The sequence below is a fragment of the Maniola hyperantus genome, chromosome 5, assembly GCF_902806685.2.
Source record: "Maniola hyperantus chromosome 5, iAphHyp1.2, whole genome shotgun sequence".
In the NCBI taxonomy this organism is placed as follows: Eukaryota; Metazoa; Arthropoda; class Insecta; order Lepidoptera; family Nymphalidae; genus Maniola; species Maniola hyperantus.
In genome coordinates this window covers 6,188,469-6,209,247 of record NC_048540.1, presented here as the reverse complement: position 1 = coordinate 6,209,247, position 20,779 = coordinate 6,188,469, and the positions used below count along the sequence as shown (strand labels likewise).

The 20,779-nt window shown below is 36.7% G+C and overlaps 1 protein-coding gene across 2 annotated transcripts in view; it reads left to right on the top strand.

The window, feature by feature from the left end:
- The window catches only part of LOC117982302 (very long chain fatty acid elongase AAEL008004-like), a 70,230-nt gene that overhangs the window by 19,431 nt on the left and 30,020 nt on the right, over positions 1-20,779 (top strand). For both annotated transcript variants that reach the window (XM_034968643.2, XM_034968644.2), the window contains 2 exons: positions 9,265-9,347; positions 16,898-17,088. In XM_034968643.2, the coding sequence (XP_034824534.1) occupies positions 9,299-9,347; positions 16,898-17,088 (240 nt within the window). In that variant the 5' untranslated portion in view covers positions 9,265-9,298. The remainder of the gene's footprint in view (positions 1-9,264; positions 9,348-16,897; positions 17,089-20,779) is intronic.

The window sequence follows — 20,779 nt, the reverse complement described above, 5'->3', positions numbered from 1 at the left end:
CTACAGCCAGCGCTCCAAGCGGAAACATTGCGAAATTAAAATCAGTGGCATTGAATATTTGACTTCAATTCAAGGCTGTTTAGGTCCATTTTACTGTAACGCGGAAGTATTTCGACTCTCGAATTTGGTTTGGTTTGGTGAGACGTAAAATCTTGTACTACGGGTACTGATGATTACTCATATATGATACCACAAAAAAAAACGCGAAAAAAAATGTAAAAAATCCTATAATTTTGTAAAAGTTTACGATATATTGCAAATAAAACATCTGACTGACGTTCGAGGTCAAGGAACGTTGCGTAAGTAGGCCACTCGGAGCATTGGCCCAAGTTTTGCACGCTATACATTGCGGGTTTGAAAACTACTAAATCACTAAAACTACAAAATGAGGCAAATGGTTATTCATATTGGATTGTGTTTAGGTAGTATAACAATAACGCTAAGTTTTTGTTAGCGTTCTGGTAGATACTGAAAAGATTTTGAACAAAATAAAACAGTATTTATTTCCAATCCTCATATTATTCAAGCTGTTATTATTCAATGAGTATGTAAATTCTTTTTCCCTTTTCTATTTTGGTGCCAAAAAGAGTAGGTACCTACAGTAATATAATCTACGTCCTGGTTTGTGTTGGTATAGTCTTGTTATTTTGCATGTATGTAATCTACGTTAGTAGGAATCATAGTAACATCAATATAATTCTTAATTAAATAACGTTATAACAACTTATTTAAACTTGATGCTAAAGAGTGTCGCAAGCGTGGACAACAATCATTAGTTCGTACTTTTGTATGCCCCCGGCTGAGGTACTCTTTAGCATTGAAGTTCAATTATGTTTTGTAGTCTTCTGCACAGTCGGATTTTTTTTACGATACAAATATAATTCTTTTTAAATTCGTGAAGAGGGAAGGATTTTTGAAAATTCAATCCCTAAGGGGGTGCAATAGGGGTTTGAAATTTGTTTATTCCCCGCGGACAAAGTCGCGAACATAAGCTAGTTAAAAATAAATTAAAAACATTTTGATTATGAGAAGTTTAGTACTGTTCCAACTAAAAATACGTGCAGACCTTGCAGTTATGCCCATGTATCTAGAAATGCTATACCAATATAATACCAATGCAGATATTAAAATTGCATAAGTCATGTTACAGTTTGTACAAACTCGATTTCCAACTTCTATTCAAGCTTTTATATGCCACGACATAATTTATTAGGAGAGCCTTTTCATACAGGCTGCCGGTAAAATCTTCTTTTATCTATATCCTAATAATATTATAAATGTGAAAGTGTGGATGTTTGGATGTTTGTTACTCAATCACGCAAAAACTACTGGACGGATTTGGCTGAAATTGGAATGGAGATAGATATACCCTGGATTAACACATAGGCTACTTTTTATCCCAGAAAATCAAAGAGTTCCCGCGGGATTTTGAAAAACGTAAATACACGCGGACGAAGTCGCGGGCATCAGCTAGTCTAAATATATAAAAGTAAAAGGTGACTGACTGACTGACTGATCTATCTACGCATAGCTCAGACTACTGGACGGATCGGGCTGAAAGTCATGCAGATAGCTATTATGACGTAAGCATCTGGCTAAGAAAGTATTTTTAAAAATTCAAGCCCTAAGGGAGGTTTGAAAATTGTGTAGTCCACGCGGACGAAGTCGCGAACATAAGCTAGATTTAAATAGACTAACAAGCTACGCACACTGGCAGAGGAGCCAACGTGCAATAGTTCTTAATATTTACTTTAACTAAGCTTTTTACGTTGAAATATAAGCAGCGGGCGGCTCGCCCAAGCATGTTTTCTCTGTGTCGTTTTCAGTAGATATAGGTATCATTTTTTTTAAAGCTGTACAGAGCTGAGTTTATGTTGTTATCAAAAACCTCGGCTCGACTCCACGGTCTGTATGCGTTGACCTTTAGTTACCTACCTAAACTAATTGGAGGTTGAACTACTAAAATTGGTATCTAGCCTCGCTTCCGTATTGAAAGGGTTAGGTATGCTGCCCGCCAGAAATCATGGCCCTGTTACTAAAATTATAAAATAAAATATTATAACATAATATTATCATTTAAAAACATAACATTAACGTTGTAGAACATTTTTTCTGTATTTTGTTAACATTTTTTAATTCCGTGGCTTTAATATTATTGACCCGCGGAAAAACGAAACATAAATTTTTTTTAAAGTTATTATTGTTACGAGCCTACTACCTATTTCCTTGTTAAAAAACCGGCCAACTGCGAGTCAGACTCGCGCACCGAGGACTCCGTACTACAGTCGTATTTTTTCGACATTTTGCTCGATAAATCGAAAACTGTTATGCATAAAAATAAATAATGTACAGGTAAATCCCTTTCATATGATACCCCGTTAAGTATAGTTACATTACTTTGAAAATTGAATATACTAATTATTTGTTCATGGACTCTTTTTAATCATTTTTTGAGATGTAACCACAAATTCATGGTTTTCGGATTTGTGCCATAAGACCTACCTATCTACCAAAGTTCATGAGGTCACCGGGTAGGTACCTACCCTATAGGTTTTCTTGACAGATACGACAGACACAACGAAGTGATCCTATAAGGGTTCCTTTTTCCTTTTGAGGTACATAACCCTAAAAAAGAAAAAAGAGCACGTTTCGCATGCGAGAACGTGTGAACGTAAAGCACATCTAAATATATAGAAGTCGGTTAAAAGGTCAAGGTGACTGACTGACTGACTGACTGATCTATCAACGCACAGCTCAAACTACTGAACGGATCGGGCTGAAATTTGGCATGCAGATAGCTAATATGACATAGGCATCCGCTAAGAAAGGATTTTTGAAAATTCAACCCCTAAGGGGGTGAAATAGGGGTTTGAAATTTGTTTGGGTTTGAAAGTCGCGTGCATAAGCTAGTTACTTATAAAGTAATGTGTAACGTTAATAGTAGCACAATTAGTTTAATGATTTGTCAGTGTATCAAGTATCAATAAAGATCACATATTACAACAGTTCGAAGAACATTCTATCTAGGTATATTATCAAGGAATATTTCCTGTTCGTAAAGATACAAGTCATTGTACACAGTATTTTCCTTTTACACAATGTTTACCTAGTTGCAACGTAAACCAATGCCATATTATATATGAGTCGGTAAAAATATTAATTCTGGATGTATCAGTGGACGAAATGGCTTTGAGATGCACTTGTTGTGGAATTAACCATCAGCGATATCCACTACCCATATTATAAATGCGAAAGTGTATTTGTTTGTTGGTTTGTCCTTCAATCACACTGAAACGGAGCAGCGGATTTTTGCATGGACAGGTAGGTATAGTACGCGACAGGTCAAGATAGCAATCGGGGTGGAGACACCCCACACACCCGCACAGCCTCCGCTCTAACCCGGTGCGGGATAGTGCGGATGTACGGGGCGTCCCCCCACCTCATACCCCGATTGCCATCTCGATTTGTCGCGTACTATAGGTATAGTTAAAGACCTGAAGAGTGACGTTGTTTACTTTTATGTCGGAAAACCAAAACGTTCCCACGGGATTTTTAAAAATCTATGCGGATGAAGTCGCGGGCATCAGCTAGTCAATTTCAAGGAACATATTATGAATTAGTTATTCTCACTTTGGAGGCGCGTACTCGTAACTTGTATCGCAATGTTTGAGAACGTTCTATGGGATGGCTGTCGGGTAGTGGGGTGCTCTCTGTGGCAGTAGGTCAGTGGTTCCGCAGGGCGCAAACGCGGCGCGACTCTGGCGCAATCCTTACGTAAAGCCGCACGGCTTAGCGCCCGCGCAGCGTAGCGCGGTGAAAGTTGCGGCTTCACAGACTCGAATACTGTCACCTGTTCTTTACCGAAGTTCTTTAAAAAAAAAACGAACGATACGACCTCGTTGCCTCACCGTTTGATAATATACTCGTTATTATCTTGATCGCTCTTAATACGTATTTGGACCATCTGTTACGATGTGGGTTAATTCTTCATAGTAACTAGTGTGAGACTACTCAATGGAATATGGCGAATGCCTGTAGTAAAACAGACAGTCGTACAATTTAAAGTAAGTGGGAGTGAGTTTTAGGTCAAGGTCGCATAACATTCGATTGTATAAGTCTCGGCCACTCGTAGTGAACTGAATTCGACTGGTAATGTGATGTCATAGTGTTTTGTGCATGCGATTAACCCCTGTCCTCTGCTGTATTGGACATATTGTATCTTCTTTATGAAATGCCTAGGTATGACTGATGAATTTTTTTTCGTGGCTTATTAATTTTATTTATTTGCTAGCTTTTGCCCGCGACTTCGTCCGCGTGGCCTATAGTATTACTAAAACCCTACATGGTTGCCATATATTGTTTTTGCTTATACATATATAAATACATACCTACAAGTCTTTAGGGATCTCATGCAAAAAATGCTTTTCTAAGCACTTTTTTCCGACTAGCTAGACAAAAACCGTGACAGCTCGCCTGAAATTCACAATACAGGCATAGGTATAGGAAGCCTATAACAATCGGGGGTAATGTAGCTATCTATCAATAAAAGAATTTCCAGAATCGGATCATTAGTTCCGGAGATTACGCTCTACATCCAAACTTACAAACTTTGCCTCTTTATAATATTAATATTATAGTGTGGATAGACTAGCGAATACCTGGTATACATTCCCTACCACAAGGGCGTCGTCTAGCTGTATGCACATAGGTGCATAATGCTGTGCTATAATTGGCTAAAATGCACAACAATTGTAGTTGCGACAATGCTATAATCACCGCTAGTTCCGCTTTGTTAGAGATTAAATCACATGTCTGATGACATTCTTAAATTACTTAATTTACTAACGTAATATCAAGTTCAAGTTCTTGCGCAGGTCGGGGCTCTACCTTATCTCATTGGGCACTCACCGTGCAACATGTGCGCAGGAGTTTTCTTTTAATTAGCCTGCAACTTATTGCATTTTCAGTTGATTTTATAGAAATCCTATTATGCCAAAAAAAAGGTTTTAAATTTTTGATCAATGCTTTCAACCTATGTCCATACACCGATTTTTATCTCGACCTGTCGCGTACTATAGATACTTAGGTAGTCTGAAGTCTGAACACTGGCGTATGACTCTGTGCGTTGTACGAAAACAGACCTCAGTCGAGCTTTGTGTATTTAATCCTTAGTCTACCTATAGGTACTCTATAACCTGCGTAAACTGCTATACATGTTGCAACTTCAGATTAGACTACTTGTTTTGCGATCACAATATCTATTAACGTATTTTTTTTATTGCGTTAGAGGCTTGCGCTTGATGACAATCATGTTGTTTTAAAAAGCAATGATGAGGTCTAGGTTGGAGCCGAGCGCGCTCGTCTCGAACATGCCTTCTCACTCTTGTCTTGAAGGTATTTAGGTTATACATACGTGGCAGGAAATATCTAAGGGCTTTTCACGTTCGTATCAGGAACGTTAAGCAGTACTTCTGCGCAAGAGTTTTCATTTTACAATATAAGGCTGCTTACCCACTGAAGCGAAGCGGAACGGAGACATCTCTCAATAATCTGATTGGTCGAAGCACATACTGAGGCTGAAATCTCTAGAGTATACTTTGACTTTGCTCAGTCTTAGTATATGTAAGTGATATAATAGTGCTGTCTCGTTTTAACAGTGTTTAAGTCTGAGCAAAGTCTAAGCACGCTCTATAGATTTCAGCATGAGTCTCTGCTCCGCTTCGCAGCAATGAACTGCAACCTAACCCTACAACCATTAGCATATCGTAAACAAAGGTTGTTTTTAGCTACAGACGTTTCAAGAACACAACTACACTCTATAAACAAGCGAACTAGTTCTCATCTATTTGTACCTATTGAGTATCAACAACGTGTAAATTTCAATAAGATCGCGATACTGTTCAGCAGCAGCGATTCGGCGAACGTGACAATGGCACGAAAGCATTTTGTAACAATCGTGCAAGCATGCGTGTGGATGAGAATCGAGATGAATATTACCTTGCTAAGTGACGCATTTTTGTATAGCATTCCGACTAGTTAGTGGATTTCGCGATCGTTTTTCTTTTCATTTTTATTCAGATACAAGTTAGCCCATGACTGCAATCTCACCTGATGGTAAGTGATGATGCAGTCTAAGATGATAGCGGGCTAACCTGGAAGGGGTATGGCAGTTTTTATTAAACCCGTACCCCTTTGGTTTCTACACGGCATCGTACCGGAACGCTAAATCGCTTGGCGGCACGGCTTTGCCCGTAGGGTGGTAACTAGCCACAGCCAAAGCCTCCCACCAGACCAGACCAGAAATTTAGAAATTATAAAATTCCAAACCCCTACCAGGAATCGTACCCGGGACCTCCCACTAATAAGAACACAGCGCTCACGACTGCGCCAGGGAGGTCGTCAAAAATCATTTTCAGATCTACCTACCCCAATAGTAGGTCATATTATTACTTATATACATTCTATTTTTAAATCCCGACGCAAACAGTGCTGTTATAAGTTTGACCGCTTTGTTTGTGTTGTCTGACTGTGATATGAGTAATAGCGGTCAATCAAATGGACCTATTTTAATGGGATTTTTTTGTTCAGAAAACTTCTTGGAGAAACGTGGAAGACACGCGCTTTACCTGTTGCTTTAGACATTCTTAAATTAGGGTTTTCACTTATGTATTATTTCGCGATATGAACGTCCTATGCGCCGTGCATAACGCGTCGCTTATATTTTTTTGTTTACCTTTTAAGTGCATCTAAATAAAAATTGATTGCAGTGAATCGGGGAGACAAACTTACCTAATTAATTTTTGGATAAAACTTACTAGTTATCTTGCTTTTGGTGTTCCAGTTTCTAATTCTAATGTTTGATAAGTATTTCAAAAATATTTATAGATTTCCTTAAAGTGCAGCTAAAACTATCATAAAAATTATAAATCACATCCTAAAATTGATCGGTGTCGATAGGCGCAACTACAATGTAACGTTTTACGAAATCGATATTATATAAAATAATACGTTAAACATCAGCATACAATTCCCATAAAAATGTTCATAGTTGAGAAGTAGGCTCGCCCCCGTTTCTCTCATACTGATATGTGTTGTGACTTGTGACGCAATTGTAGGAAATTCTCTTTAATTACTCGTTCTGCATGCGAAACCTACGAACAGACTGTGCTGTAAGGGCAGCACATTACCTGACGAGACGTACCGCAGCATTTTTCCATATTTACTGGAATGTGGAGCTTGTGGACTTTATAGGTCCATTTGCTAAATTCGTATTCAGTATGAAAAACTCTCTGTGTTCGACTCGACTCGCCTATAATACATATACGACCACAATAATCAAAGAATTTACTAATTATTATAATCCCACTCTAATAATTAATAACTCTTGAATTAAAAAGTTTCGTTAAAAATATGTATTTCAATCCATCAATCATACATAATATACTTACTTGTGTTATATGTATTATCATTATAGCAAAACGTACTGTGACTGACTGACAGGCAACGCACGACTTGCCAATGGATCAAGATTCTAGAAACTTGTGGTGTGCCTGTAGGCACTAAGAAAAAATTTTGAAAAATACCAACGAGATCCTTAAAAAAACCTAAAACAAGGCGGACAGTGTCGCGAGAATAGTTGTAAAGAAATAACATGTTTAGGAATATGTACCTTCTATTTTATTTTGCATTACTGTCATTCCTACTCACACATTAAAATTCTTTTGCGGTTTTAACATACTTGTAGATATATATTTATAAACGTTGTTACGTTACGATAACTGATAGGATACATTCAACAAGCTAAACCTCAAACTATATTTAAATCGAATCGCTAATTAATTACAATGATTTATTTATTTAGTTGCATTTCTTAGAAAATTTTAATACAGAAGATTATTTATAATAAATCAATGCAGACACTGTAGCCCGAAAGGGATTTCAGAGCAACTTTGGCCCGAACTCTTCATAATAGCTTTTTTTTAATACACAGATAAGTTAACACTGCATGCACTGCACTTTTGAATACACAGATAAGTTAAAACTTTGTAAAATTACAAAGTTCAATTTTATAAACGAAATAGCTTTTTCCTGCGGCTTCGTCCGCTCAGACTTAGGGTTTTTCGAGAATCCCATAGATATTCCTCAAAGTCCTTAAGGTCGACGTTATAGAGAAAACCTATATAGGTATGTACAAGATTTCTACCAGTTTGTTGTTATCCTTTTTAGATATTATGTTATTAAGTTGTTATTAAGGGGCGATTTTTCAGTCGTCTTATATGTATACGTAAACAGACAAATAAATTTGTCATTTTTACTGAAGTCAAATACAAAAACTGTTAAACCGTGAAAATCCCCAAGTTAAAACATTCGTCGATTAAAAATTTGGCCCTATAATATGCCTATAATAATTAAATATTGCGTGTAGAATGATGATGAGTCGGCAGGATCCACAAAATGTCTAATTATCACAATTCCACAGCGACTCTCTAGCGGTACTTAGTCACGAACGCCTCTCCAAGGGGGCTACCGCGCCTATACATTAGCTGACCCAATTATTATCTAATCCCACTTCGCACATACCCTATCTCAGTTAATAAAAGTTTTATTAAACAGAGGGGCAGAGTGAACTAGAGCGAGGGAACTCTCGGTTTGATCCTGAATCGAAGATATGTCAAATATTAGGCTATGGTGACGTAAAATCAAAGACAAATAGGGCTACCTGCGTCAAATGTACTAATGTTTGACGCCTGCCAATGACATCGAAGCCTCGACGTTTAATAGAAGTTGTGAACTGTGACAGGGGCGCAGCACAAGAAGTAGTGACTTAGCGACACTCAATTCTTGTAATATTCTGAGTGTGTGGACTTCTGAACTTGCTACAAGTTACTTTTAACGTTGTATTAAGTTGTGTTTTTATAATTCCAACTCTCAACCGAGAGTACCTACACAATTAATGTGAGGACGATGATTTTATTTTATGGATTGGTATAACTACCCATATTATGAACGCGAAAATGTGTTTGTTTCTTGGTTTGTTGGTTTGTCCTTCAATCACGTTGCAACGGAGCAACCGATTGACGTGATTTTTTGCATGGGTATAGTTAAAGACCTGGAGAATGGCATAGGCTACTTTTTATCCTGGATTTTATCAAATAGTTCCCAGGGATTAAAAATCCACGCGAATGAAGTCGCGGGTATCAGCTAGTCGTGAATAAATTAAACTGTTCTTAAGTTTTATGTTAATTTACTTGTTCTTTGTTTCAGATATAATTAGTTAGTAGGAAAAACTAATCCAAAGATGGACAGCCTCTACGCTTGGTACAAGGATTTAATTGATAATCGGAGTGGTAAGTTAACTCAAAACTTGCTTAATAAAACTCACAGAAATAAAAAATTTATGAGCATTAATAACAGAGGTATAACTTATGAAATCCTTATAATATTATTATAAATTTATGTTAGTTGAATTTAAAACTTGGAAAAAATAACGCGATGTTTAGATCATATCAGTTCATAACCTCTAATTAGGTACTGTATACTCTATTATTTACATTTATAGGTACACAATCTTATTTAACCGTAACGTCTTGATCTTTTTGTTACGGTTTCCTTAACTATGCTACCTGGTTCGGTTATATGTATAGGCTTATTTAGTTTTATGTGTTTAAAACATACAGTATATATTTTTACACATACGTGATAGTTGTATAACATGAATGCGGTTTCAGTAGCTCCATAAGAAGTAGGTTTCATTAAAAGCCTCCAGATCTCTATAGCTGCACCATCAAAGAGATTCTCGCACGAGATTATGTTGCTAATGTATTGCAAGACTAATTGTTTATTTTCTCACATTTTGTATATATATATAGGTAACACAGTTTTCCAACTTTTTTTGTGTTTACATAACTACCTATGTGAAAAATATTATTTTTCTTAGGGACAGCTCGTCTATTGGCTTCACTTTGTACCTATATCATATATATGTATAATAGAATTGAGATCTTGAGATCTCTTATAGATTGAAGATAGTAAGAGTACCTATAGAGAAGAACGTAGGGAGTAAAGTGTTAACTATGAACAAATAATAATTAGGTCGGTACGCTTGGACCTTACTTTCCATCCAAATTTTATCGCGTCGAAGAGCCGACCCGCCTCGGCTTCCCTCGAATTGAATTTTTGAAAATCGGCAATATCGAAATACCCTGAAATCTATAGTACGCGACAGGTCGAGATGGCATTCGGGCCGGAGACGCCCCGCACACCCCCGTAGAGCCCGCACGCGATAGCGAGGGTGACGTGCAGGTGTGTGGAGCGTCCCTATTTCCACCTCGATCTGTCGCGTACTATACATTTTTGACCGAAAGCTCAAATATCAATTTTCGTAGATATAATTAGGAAAATGACCGACTTTCATGCAAACTTTCATCCCCTGTTTGACCCCCTTAGGAGAGAAATTTCCAAAAATTGTGTAATAGATATTTCTTCATTTTTTACCGACAACCGAAATACCACTTTTCATCAATATAACTTGAGAATTGACGGACTTGCATACAAACTTGTCCCCCTTAAAAATGGAATTTCCAAACAGTCCTTTCTTAGTAGATGCTTACGGTATAAAAGGAGTCTACTGTCCAAATTTCTAAAACCCCATGCAGAGATAGGATGTGCCTTATAGATCAATCAATAAGGCATGTCTGGACAAGAATATGTAAGTTATATTATACTTACATATACTTGTCCTATAAATCCTTGGTTAATAAACTAACATTGGGGTCGGTAGCCCCTACCGTCTTTATTTTCTTATAGAGCGTTACCGGTCAATAAATTGTTCGTCAATTGTAGTGGATTAAAGGTAAACTACTGAACTGACCTAGACGCTAATAAATAATTTAATTATTTAATGCGTTCGTTGTACCTATTTCTTGTAAATGTTGTTGACCTCTCAATGCCTAAGTTAATTTGCTAAAGCCACCCTATAACTTTAAAAAACCTGCCGAGTGCGCCGAGGGTTCCGTACTACAGTCGTAATTTCTCGACATTTTGCATGATATATCAAAAACTATTATGCGTAAAAATAAATAAAAATCTCTTTTAGTATCTACAAGCCTATGAAAACCATGTCCAGCTGTGGACGTCTATCGGTTGATGATGATGATGAAGATTGGCATGCTTTGGAGTTCCGTAACCGAAAACAAAATAATAGGTTTGAAACCTTTGTTGTTTTCTGAATAGGGGCGTATTGGAGCTAAACCAAAATTAAAAACTGAAATACTGTTGCACTTAAGTTTCTTGAATGATTAACTAATTACTGCATATGAAGTGAAGCAGTCAGTCAGGCAGTGAATTCATGTAGGAGCAGGATGACAAATAAAAGCTCAACATTTTTAGGTAATTAATTTAACTAGCTTACGCTCGCAACTTCGTCCGCGTGGACTACACAAATTTCAAACTTCTATTTCACCCCCTTAGGGGTTGAATTTTCAAAAATCCTTTCTTAGCGGATGCCTACGTCATAATAGTTATCTGCATGCCAAATTTCAGCCCGATCCGTCCAATAGTTTAAGCTGTGCGTTGATAGATCAGTCAGTCACCTTTTCCTTTTATATATTTAGATTATGATACTACTATTGCTGTAAAATATATATACACATAATATTATGCATTTACGTGTGAAAAAGTTACACTATTGTAACACTATTCTGGTACTCAAATGCTTCAAAGGAAGTAATGTCACCATACGATGACAAATGTCGGAGGTAGTCATGGTAAAATAACTCTGAACAGACAGTACCTCAGTACCGCCCATTTTTCACATGCTTGATTAACATAACTATTATTTATTAACCACCCATTAACCAACCAACGTATGTTTTTGTGCCATGTCTGTAATAATATATTACATCGATAACGCATAGGTAGACAGATTTGATAAGCAGTTATAGCATTCAGACATTAATGGCAATATATTGCTAAGATTTAAAAAAATGTATTGTTATAAACTTTATAAAGAAGCACATACAACAAGCGTAAAAAAATTAAACCACCCCTACAACATTTTTCAAGGTACCTGACATCCCACTACCTACCTTTTTTTGAGATGAGATATGCAACATGTTTTTAATAGGATAAATCTGTAACATCTACGTTTGAAGTGCCTTACACTGGCAAAGTACTTACTGCAAGCGTTCTAGCTATACATAAGTTGCTTAGCGATGTTACGCAGTGTTACAAACAGATGCGCTAGTTCGTTACTCTCGTCAGATATCATCTACACGAATTCTCTAGTAATAAGATCTGTTTGACGACCTCCCTGGCGCAGTGCTGAGCGCTGTTTTATAAGCGGGAGGTCTCGGGTTCAAATTTATAATTTCCCCATTAGTAGATACGAGTAAGTTTTAGCCTATTCAGTTCTTGGTTTAAATATGGCATTCCGCTATGCCAAGACATGAGCAACTAACGCCAATAATAATCTCACGTACGTGTATAGCACGCGTAGGTCGAGATGGCAATCGGGAAGGTAACGCCCCGCACACCTGTGCGGCCGGTGTGGGCGAGCGCGGGTGACGTGCGGGTGTGCGGGGCGCGCCCCCGCCTCATACGCCGATTGAGCTATCTCAACCTGTCACGGACTATTAAGGTTCGTACGCACCTGAGCGGCGCGGCGCGGCGCTTCAGTCCGACTGCAGAACGCGTCACCTCAGGCCGCTCGACGGTGCCTACCGCACTACAACTTCAGTACGCGGCACCTCGCGTCACTTGCGCGTCACTTTTATACCCGTTCGCGTACGAGCGCGAAGCGCCGCGCCGCGCCGCTGGGTATGTCGCACTAGCGTCACTGCACTGCGCGTCGCTTCGCTGCGCTTCAAAATATTCTCTCCAGCCGTGCCGCGCGGCAACGCGCGGTGAAGCGCTGTGCAGCGCCGCTCTAGTGCGATATGCGCCATACAAAATGATAGAAATGATATTTTGAAGCTCTGTGCCGCGACGTGCAGCTCGCTGAAGCGCCGCGCCGCGCCGCTCAGGTGCGTACGAACCTTTAGTAATGGAATGAAACCTCAAACATAATAATATGGTCGGTAAAGTAAAATAATTACTGATTGGTAATTATATTATTTATTCATAATGAATAAATATTCATATTAAATCCTAATATTTATTCATAATCCATACTAATATTATAAATGCGAAAGTGTGTCTGTCTGTCTGTCTGTTAGCTTTTCACGGCCCAACCGTTCAACCGATTTTGATGAAATTTGGTACAGAGTTAGCTTATATCCCGGGGAAGGACATGGCTACTTTTCATCCCGGAAAATTGATGAGTTCCCACGGGATTTTTAAAAACCTAAATCCACGCGTACGAAGTCGCAGGCATTAGCTAGTTAATAAATATTGCTTGAATGTTAAGAACAATTTATTTATTATACTAGCTAATGTCCGACATGCGTTGCATTGCAATGCGACTCGCGCGTAATTCCAGAAACCTTCACAAAAGTGTCAATAGCGACGGTACAAAGTTTAAATTCAATCGGATGAACGATGCACGAACGCATAGGTAACGTACAAACAGACATATTTTTTTATACAAAACTGGATAAACCCGGCCACGCTTCGCTCTGGCTCAGCCTAATAATTCCCGTTCTTCGGGACTTCGGGAAAGCTTCGGGATAAAAAGTATATACTTAAGTGAAAACACTTAAATACCATATATATTATTATATGCAACATAGTAAAAAAATTCAAGTTAATCCGTCGACTACTTTTAAAGTTCTGCAGACACAAACATACGGAAGCTAAATTTTTATATATAGACTGACGAATAAGTATGTAACGAAACTTTCCATCAAAAAAATTGTATGAATGGTCGTATTCCCAAGGTTTTCGACCTTTCGGATCATAATAAAATTGGGTATCTACATAATTTAAGTATTGAAACTTTTCTAGTTTTTTTTTTGTATTCACAAACAACTTCGCATGTTTGTTTTGATTTATTTATTACATATTGGACAAGGACATTATCAATAATGGAAGAATGACGCAAATTGAACACTTCAAATCTCGTTTACCGGGAAATGTTAATATTTGTTTGAATTGAGTAGTAGTAATTGACGTTATATATGTATATTAAGTATACCTAAATTGAAGGTTGTAATGTTAGCTTTTTGCCAGTTTGTATTTGATACAATCTGCTGAATCGGCCACTAGATATACACAACACATAACTTCTACTTGAATTTTACTAAATAATCTGGTTTTGATAAGAACACATCGCCCGTCCCGTCTTTACAAAAACCGGCACGAAAAACATAGTTCCTTGTTTTTTTTTCTAGTTCCGGCACGTGGATACCTACTAAAGCTACAATATAAATATCGTATGGGTACATTATGTCATCAATAACACTTAAATATTTGCTTGTTATATTTTTGTTTGTTTGCTACATTATACACATACTCGATCAAATGAGCCAATTGTATACCTATTTAAAAAAGTGATAAGAACCTTTTAGATGTAGGTAGGTATTTTGATTTCTAAAAATACGGAATTATCTACGTCGGTACATAATTATTTACTTAACAAATTATCATCATTGTCAATTGATAGACGTCCAGTGCTGGGCATAAGTCTCTTCTAGGGACTTCCACACGCCACGTGGCCCCCAGTGACTCGACTCGTTTGATGTCGTTTGTCCGCTTAGTGGGACTGGGAGGACTTCCAACACTGCGCTTTCCGGTGCGAGGTCGCCAATCGCCATTCTTGTACCATAGGACCCTAACCTAACGTCTATCGGTTTTCAAACTATTTACCCTACCCATTGCCACACACAAAAGATTACATAGCCATTGCTTTACCAAAGATTTATTTTATTTTATTTTTATTCATTATAGGCGCACGCTTGACCACGATCACACCTCATGGGAAGTGATGATGTGGCCTAAGATGGGAAGCGTTTGCCTAGAAGGTGCCTATTCACTCTTTATATTTCACTAGCTGATCCCCGCTGCTTCGCCCGCGTGTATATAATATACTAGCCTATGTCACTCAGGAATAATGTAGCTTTCTATTGGTGAAAGAATTTTCAAAATCGATTCAGTAGTTCCAGAGATTACCCCCTACAAACAAACTTAACGACATTACCTCTTTATAATATTAGTACAAGTTATTACTTGACTGCGATCTCACCTGGTTGTAAGTGATGCTAATTTGAAAAGGGATCAATGTTATTTTTCGCCCTAATAGCTAGCGAATATTACAGTAGCTAAAAAATAGAGAAGTTTTGAAAATTATGTTTAATAAGTCAATGGCATTTATTTAATTACAAAGTGTGTAGCTGATACCATTTTTTTGATTAAAAATCTTAATAATGACATTGATCGAAAATTCAAGGGTATTGAAACAGCTTACGAACTTGCAAATGCTAATTTTGATGATTTCCGCAAAGGAACGTGACATTGGACTGTTTTCGGTTTAATACTTGTAAATTATAGCCGTCGTACGGTATCGCTATCCGTCATATAGCTGGTTGGCCTCACTCATCTCGCCTTCGGTGCTTCTTGACCTATAAAATAGATCGCAAAACAATCAATAACGTTTTGGCATTGGTACTAACGAGTAACCCCATGTAGGTACATATGCATATTTGCACAATTTTAATGACTTTCTTGTATGACTTAATAACCGGATGTTAACCCCCGTTGGAACCCTGACAGGTATTACCACAAAAAAAAACGATAAATGGGTGTTTACTTATTTTGAACCTTACACGCACAAAAACTGTCAAAACCTCATTTTAATCATCAGTTAAACTTAAGACCGTAAAGATTTAATCACTAAAAGAAGATATTGACCTTGTATTAATATCGTGAAATCCGTCATTACATATTTGCATGATTTTGATGACTTTCTGGTAAAACTATAATAACCGGATGTTAATCCCCGCTGAAACACTGACACATGAGTAGATATCCCGACGGGTATTACCAAAAAAAACGTTGAGTGCGTGTTTATTTTAAACCTTACTAATTTTCCACGCAAAAACTGTCAAAACCTCATTTTAATCATCAGTTGAACTTAAGACCGCGAAGATTTAATCACTAAAGGAAGAGATTAAACTCGAGATAATACAATTATTTATTAATTGTTGTGAAATTCGTATTTATAACTTGAGATGCACGGCCAAAAGACATCGGTCAAAAATTAGGCATTCGTTCGGCAAGTTCAATAAAAAACTAAAATTAATTTAAAACTTTTAATTCCCTTTATATACCCTAATTAGCTACCTCATTCCGGTACACCCGGCTTGAATTTTTGAAAATCTTTTCTTAGTGTGAATCCTAATTAAAAAAAACTAAAGTAAATCCACGCAATATCGCAGGCAGGTTTTACAGTGATTGCCTTAATTTTTTTGAGATTTAAAAAACTCGTAGTAGGTATAGTGCGCAAAAAACAAGTAGTCAATCTGAACACAAGGCGTATGACTGGGTATTGTACAAAAACAGATCTTAGCTTCTTCTTCTTCTTCACTCTGGGTTGGTTTCCGCACTTAAACGTTTCATTCTGCTGTGCGTGCAAGAGGACTATCGATAACTCAACACCTATAACGAAAAGGTGCTTGTTTTGTGGGCTAAGCCCTGTTATGAGTTCCACCACCTTCCTAAGTTTACCTCTATCCCGGCGGAGATCTCAATATCATTAGTCTATGACCTGACCAAACGCGTCGTGCTGCAACTTCAGTGACAGTGATTACTTGTATAGCGCGCACTATATTTAAGTAATATCATATTACTGACCCTCGCATTTTTCATTAAGATTAGACGGAAATGATTAATATTTACCTATGTGATAAGCACAATATAGAGTTTAAGATAACGTTGTTTATATTTTGATATTTTATTGTTTCAGATCCCAGGGTAAAGGATTGGCCAATGATGTCGTCACCCTGGCCAACGTTGGCGGCGTGTTTATGCTACGCGGTGTGCGCGCGAAAGATTGGCCCAACGCTGATGGCTAACCGCAAACCCTTCGAACTTAGGAATATACTCGTAGTCTATAATATGGCACAAACCATTTTCAGTGCGTGGATATTTTATGAGGTGAGCCAAATTTATACTTTTCATTACCTAAAATTTCAGGGCTAACTCTACATGTACGCTATAAATGCAATCACAATTCTCAACTATTGATAATATAGATTAAATAGAACCAGTGATAAATTAAACTACCTGACGATTCAAAAGCACTTGTAAAAGTTTATTCTATTCTATACCATTTTATGTCAGTAAATCTAAAAACTGAGTAAATCGAAGATAATAATATTCCGTAACTTATAATAGCAGTTAACAATAAATAAATGAATATGAAAAAATATGAATTGGAAACTAAAACCAAACCCACATAATAGAAATTTATCGAGATAGTTTCCTATTTTGTACCCTCGGGTAAGGTAGGTTTAGCAACCTGGTCCAGGATTCCTGGGTTCCTGGTTTATCCCGCTTAAAACTGAAATCAAACAAAAGAAATACCAGGTTAAAAAAACCAAAAACAACTATTTGTTATTTAAGGTACAGTTACATGATAGGCAGTTAAAGTTACGTCACGGTTACGGTTAAACTTTGACCGTCAGTAAAAGCAAAATGTTATTATCATAATTCGTTCGTAACTATTAGTTCGATATATAACGTGATATTGATTGTAGTTTGAAATTCTAAGCGATGTTTGCAAAAAGGAAAAATTTGCTGAGGCCAGTGAGGAATAACGTCAAGTAAAATCAAAATAGCACGGGCAAAAAAAAATACTTTGTAATTTCAAAGTATTTCCTTATTTTCTTGATGTCATAAGATTCAAGTTATTGTCCTAGAATATATCTTTAAACTGCGATTTTTATCTTATAATATATTATACATTAAACATTAAAAGAGACGGAAGTATAGGTAACAGTAGGTACCTAACGATTTTGGTGATTTAAGAGCGCGCGTGACAAGAATTTTGCCTTACAATTCATATCCATACCAATAGCATATATAGTTAAATGCGAAAGTGTGTCTCTCTGTCTGCAAGCTTTTCACGGCCCAACTGTTTAACTGATTTTGGCGAATTTGGTACATCCGGAGAACGGACATAGGCAATTTTTCGTCCGGAAAATAGAAGAGTTCCCAGGGTATTTTAAAAATCTAAATACACAATGAGCCTGCATCCTGGAGACAGACATAGGCTATTTTTTGCCGCGGTAAATCTACAGTATCTTTTAAAAAACCTATATCCACGCGGCGCGGGCTTCGTGTATTATTATGATGATGAAAAATAAGGAAGTGAACACAAATATCTTATAAAATTATTATGCTTATTAAATTCATAAATAAATTATTTTACGGTTATCCATAAAAATACTAACAAACATCTCGAGGACCATTACGATTAAAAATTACTTGTACAAATATAATTAATGCTAGATGATGTCCGCGCCTTCGTTTGCGTGGATTTTGGTTTTTAAGAAACTGTGGATACTCTTTATTTTCTGGGATAAAAAATAGCATATATAATTTATCTGTACCTGAGACGTGAGCTAGGTATCTCTGTATCAAACGCAATTAAACGGATAGATAGTTAAAAAGGTTAAAGAAAGACGCACTTTTGCATTAATAATATCAGTATACTAATATCAGTATATAAAATATGATGTGTTGTGTTATTTTATGATACATGTTTTCCTATTCTCTATTTGTATAATAATAATAGTAACGCTTTGTACAACACAGTGTTACCAGTCTTCAACTTTTCATAGTCTGTTTAATCTATATATAAAAGGAAAAGGTGACTGACTGACTGATTGACTGATCTAATCTATCAACGCACAGCTCAAAACTACTGAACAGATCGGGCTGAAATTTGGCTTGCAGATAGCTATTATGACGTAGGCATCCGCTAAGAAAGGATTTTTGAAAATTCAACCTCTAATTGGGTGAAATATTGGTTTGAAATTTGTGTAGTCCACGCGGGCGAAGTCGGGAGTATAAGCTAGTGCAACATAAGATTAATTGATAAATAAAACAATTTGATTTGATTTCTTACACAGTGGTTTTAAGTTTGTTATCTTATTAGCATAATGTAAAGGTAAACATAAACAGCTAGCTGCTAGATTTATAGCAAACTAATCTAAAAAAATTGTTCGCTATGATAATTTGATCAAGTTTTTTTTGTATTTAGTAACTTACCTGGGTGCAATCGAGCTTCGCTTGACGTCTTTCGATTTGATTGGTGTTATTTATTTATTTTTTATTTCAAATTACAAAACATTTACGATTGTCTCTCCATCTCTCTTAAAGTTAAATACGGGTTTAAAGTTTTGAATGTAAATTCTTGAGACCTGAACTTTGAAATGAAACTGAATATTTCAACGGAAATCTGGAAAACCATAGACATAGATATTAGTTCTTAAATATCTACAAAATTCCATTGAGTATGATTGATTGGTATTCAAATGAGGGACAAAACTTGTCCCACGATTCTATCCTTTAATTTTATTAACATTGGATAAAATATCTATTATAAAACTATCATATAACCTCGAGGTCACATGAGTTGCTTTGTTATAACAGTGGCACAAGGTTTAAATAAATAATATTTGAATACTAGTTTTAAAACTAGCCTACGTTTATTGTATGTATGTTAACCGTATGTATGTTAACCGTAATTTATTATCTTCAGAGAAATCGATCGACGACCACCCATCTTACGAAATGTTTTCACAAGTATAGCGATAGATGGCACTCCACGTATAAAGTAATATCAACATACAATATTGGTGCAATATAGTTATATTGGAAAAATTTTATATCAAAATTCACAAAAAAAGTCAAAAAAATATAAAAAAGTACTACAGCAAATATAATTTGTTTTTTTACGAAATCAGTAATTTTATTGGAAAACTATATTTGAACTAACTAAGAGGAACCTAAACACAATTTTCGTCAGCTAAGACAAATCCACAATGGTGTAGTGGTAACAATCATAAAATAGATACCTACTTCGGCTTAGAGTGTCAGGCCTCACTCTCGGAGAACGGGGTGCTCGGCTTTATGTGTATATAATTGTACATCCAATACTGTACTTTTAAGAACTTGATAATATAAATAACTAAAAATGCCTACAAGACCAAGACGAACCGTAACATGCTCGATGTGCACGCACACAATAAAGACTACTGAATATCTACATTGTGCTGGATGCAGCAACTTACTCGATTTAAAATGTGCTAGCATCACACTAAAGAGATTTAATACCATGTCATCAATTACCAAAATGAAGTGGAAATGTTATAACTGTAGGAAAATCCAAAACAAACACGAAGCATCGACTTCAGGCACACAGACTTCAGCTAACAAAAAAGAAATGATAAAACCTGTACAATCACTTAACGCATCTTTGGAAAATGTCACAATATGTAGTTCGATGGAAGACCTGCACTACTCGACATTAAAAGACGTCAGCACTTGTAGCCTACCGGACCTATCAACTACTGACAATTCACAAGCAGATCTGAAACAAGAAATTACGATGCTGTCTTCCCAACTAGAAAGCGCTTACGAAGAAATAGCCGAACTAAAAATGGAAATCTCAAAGCTGAAGAAGCAAATAGAAGAAAAAAATTCTGCAGGAACCCGGACATCACAAACAAACTCTTTTGATGATGAAACAAAAAGTCTTGAAAAGAAATTTCTGGAAAGTAGCAATATGACACACTCAGGAAACTCGGAGCAAAGGGATGAAATAAAAAAACAGGAAAAG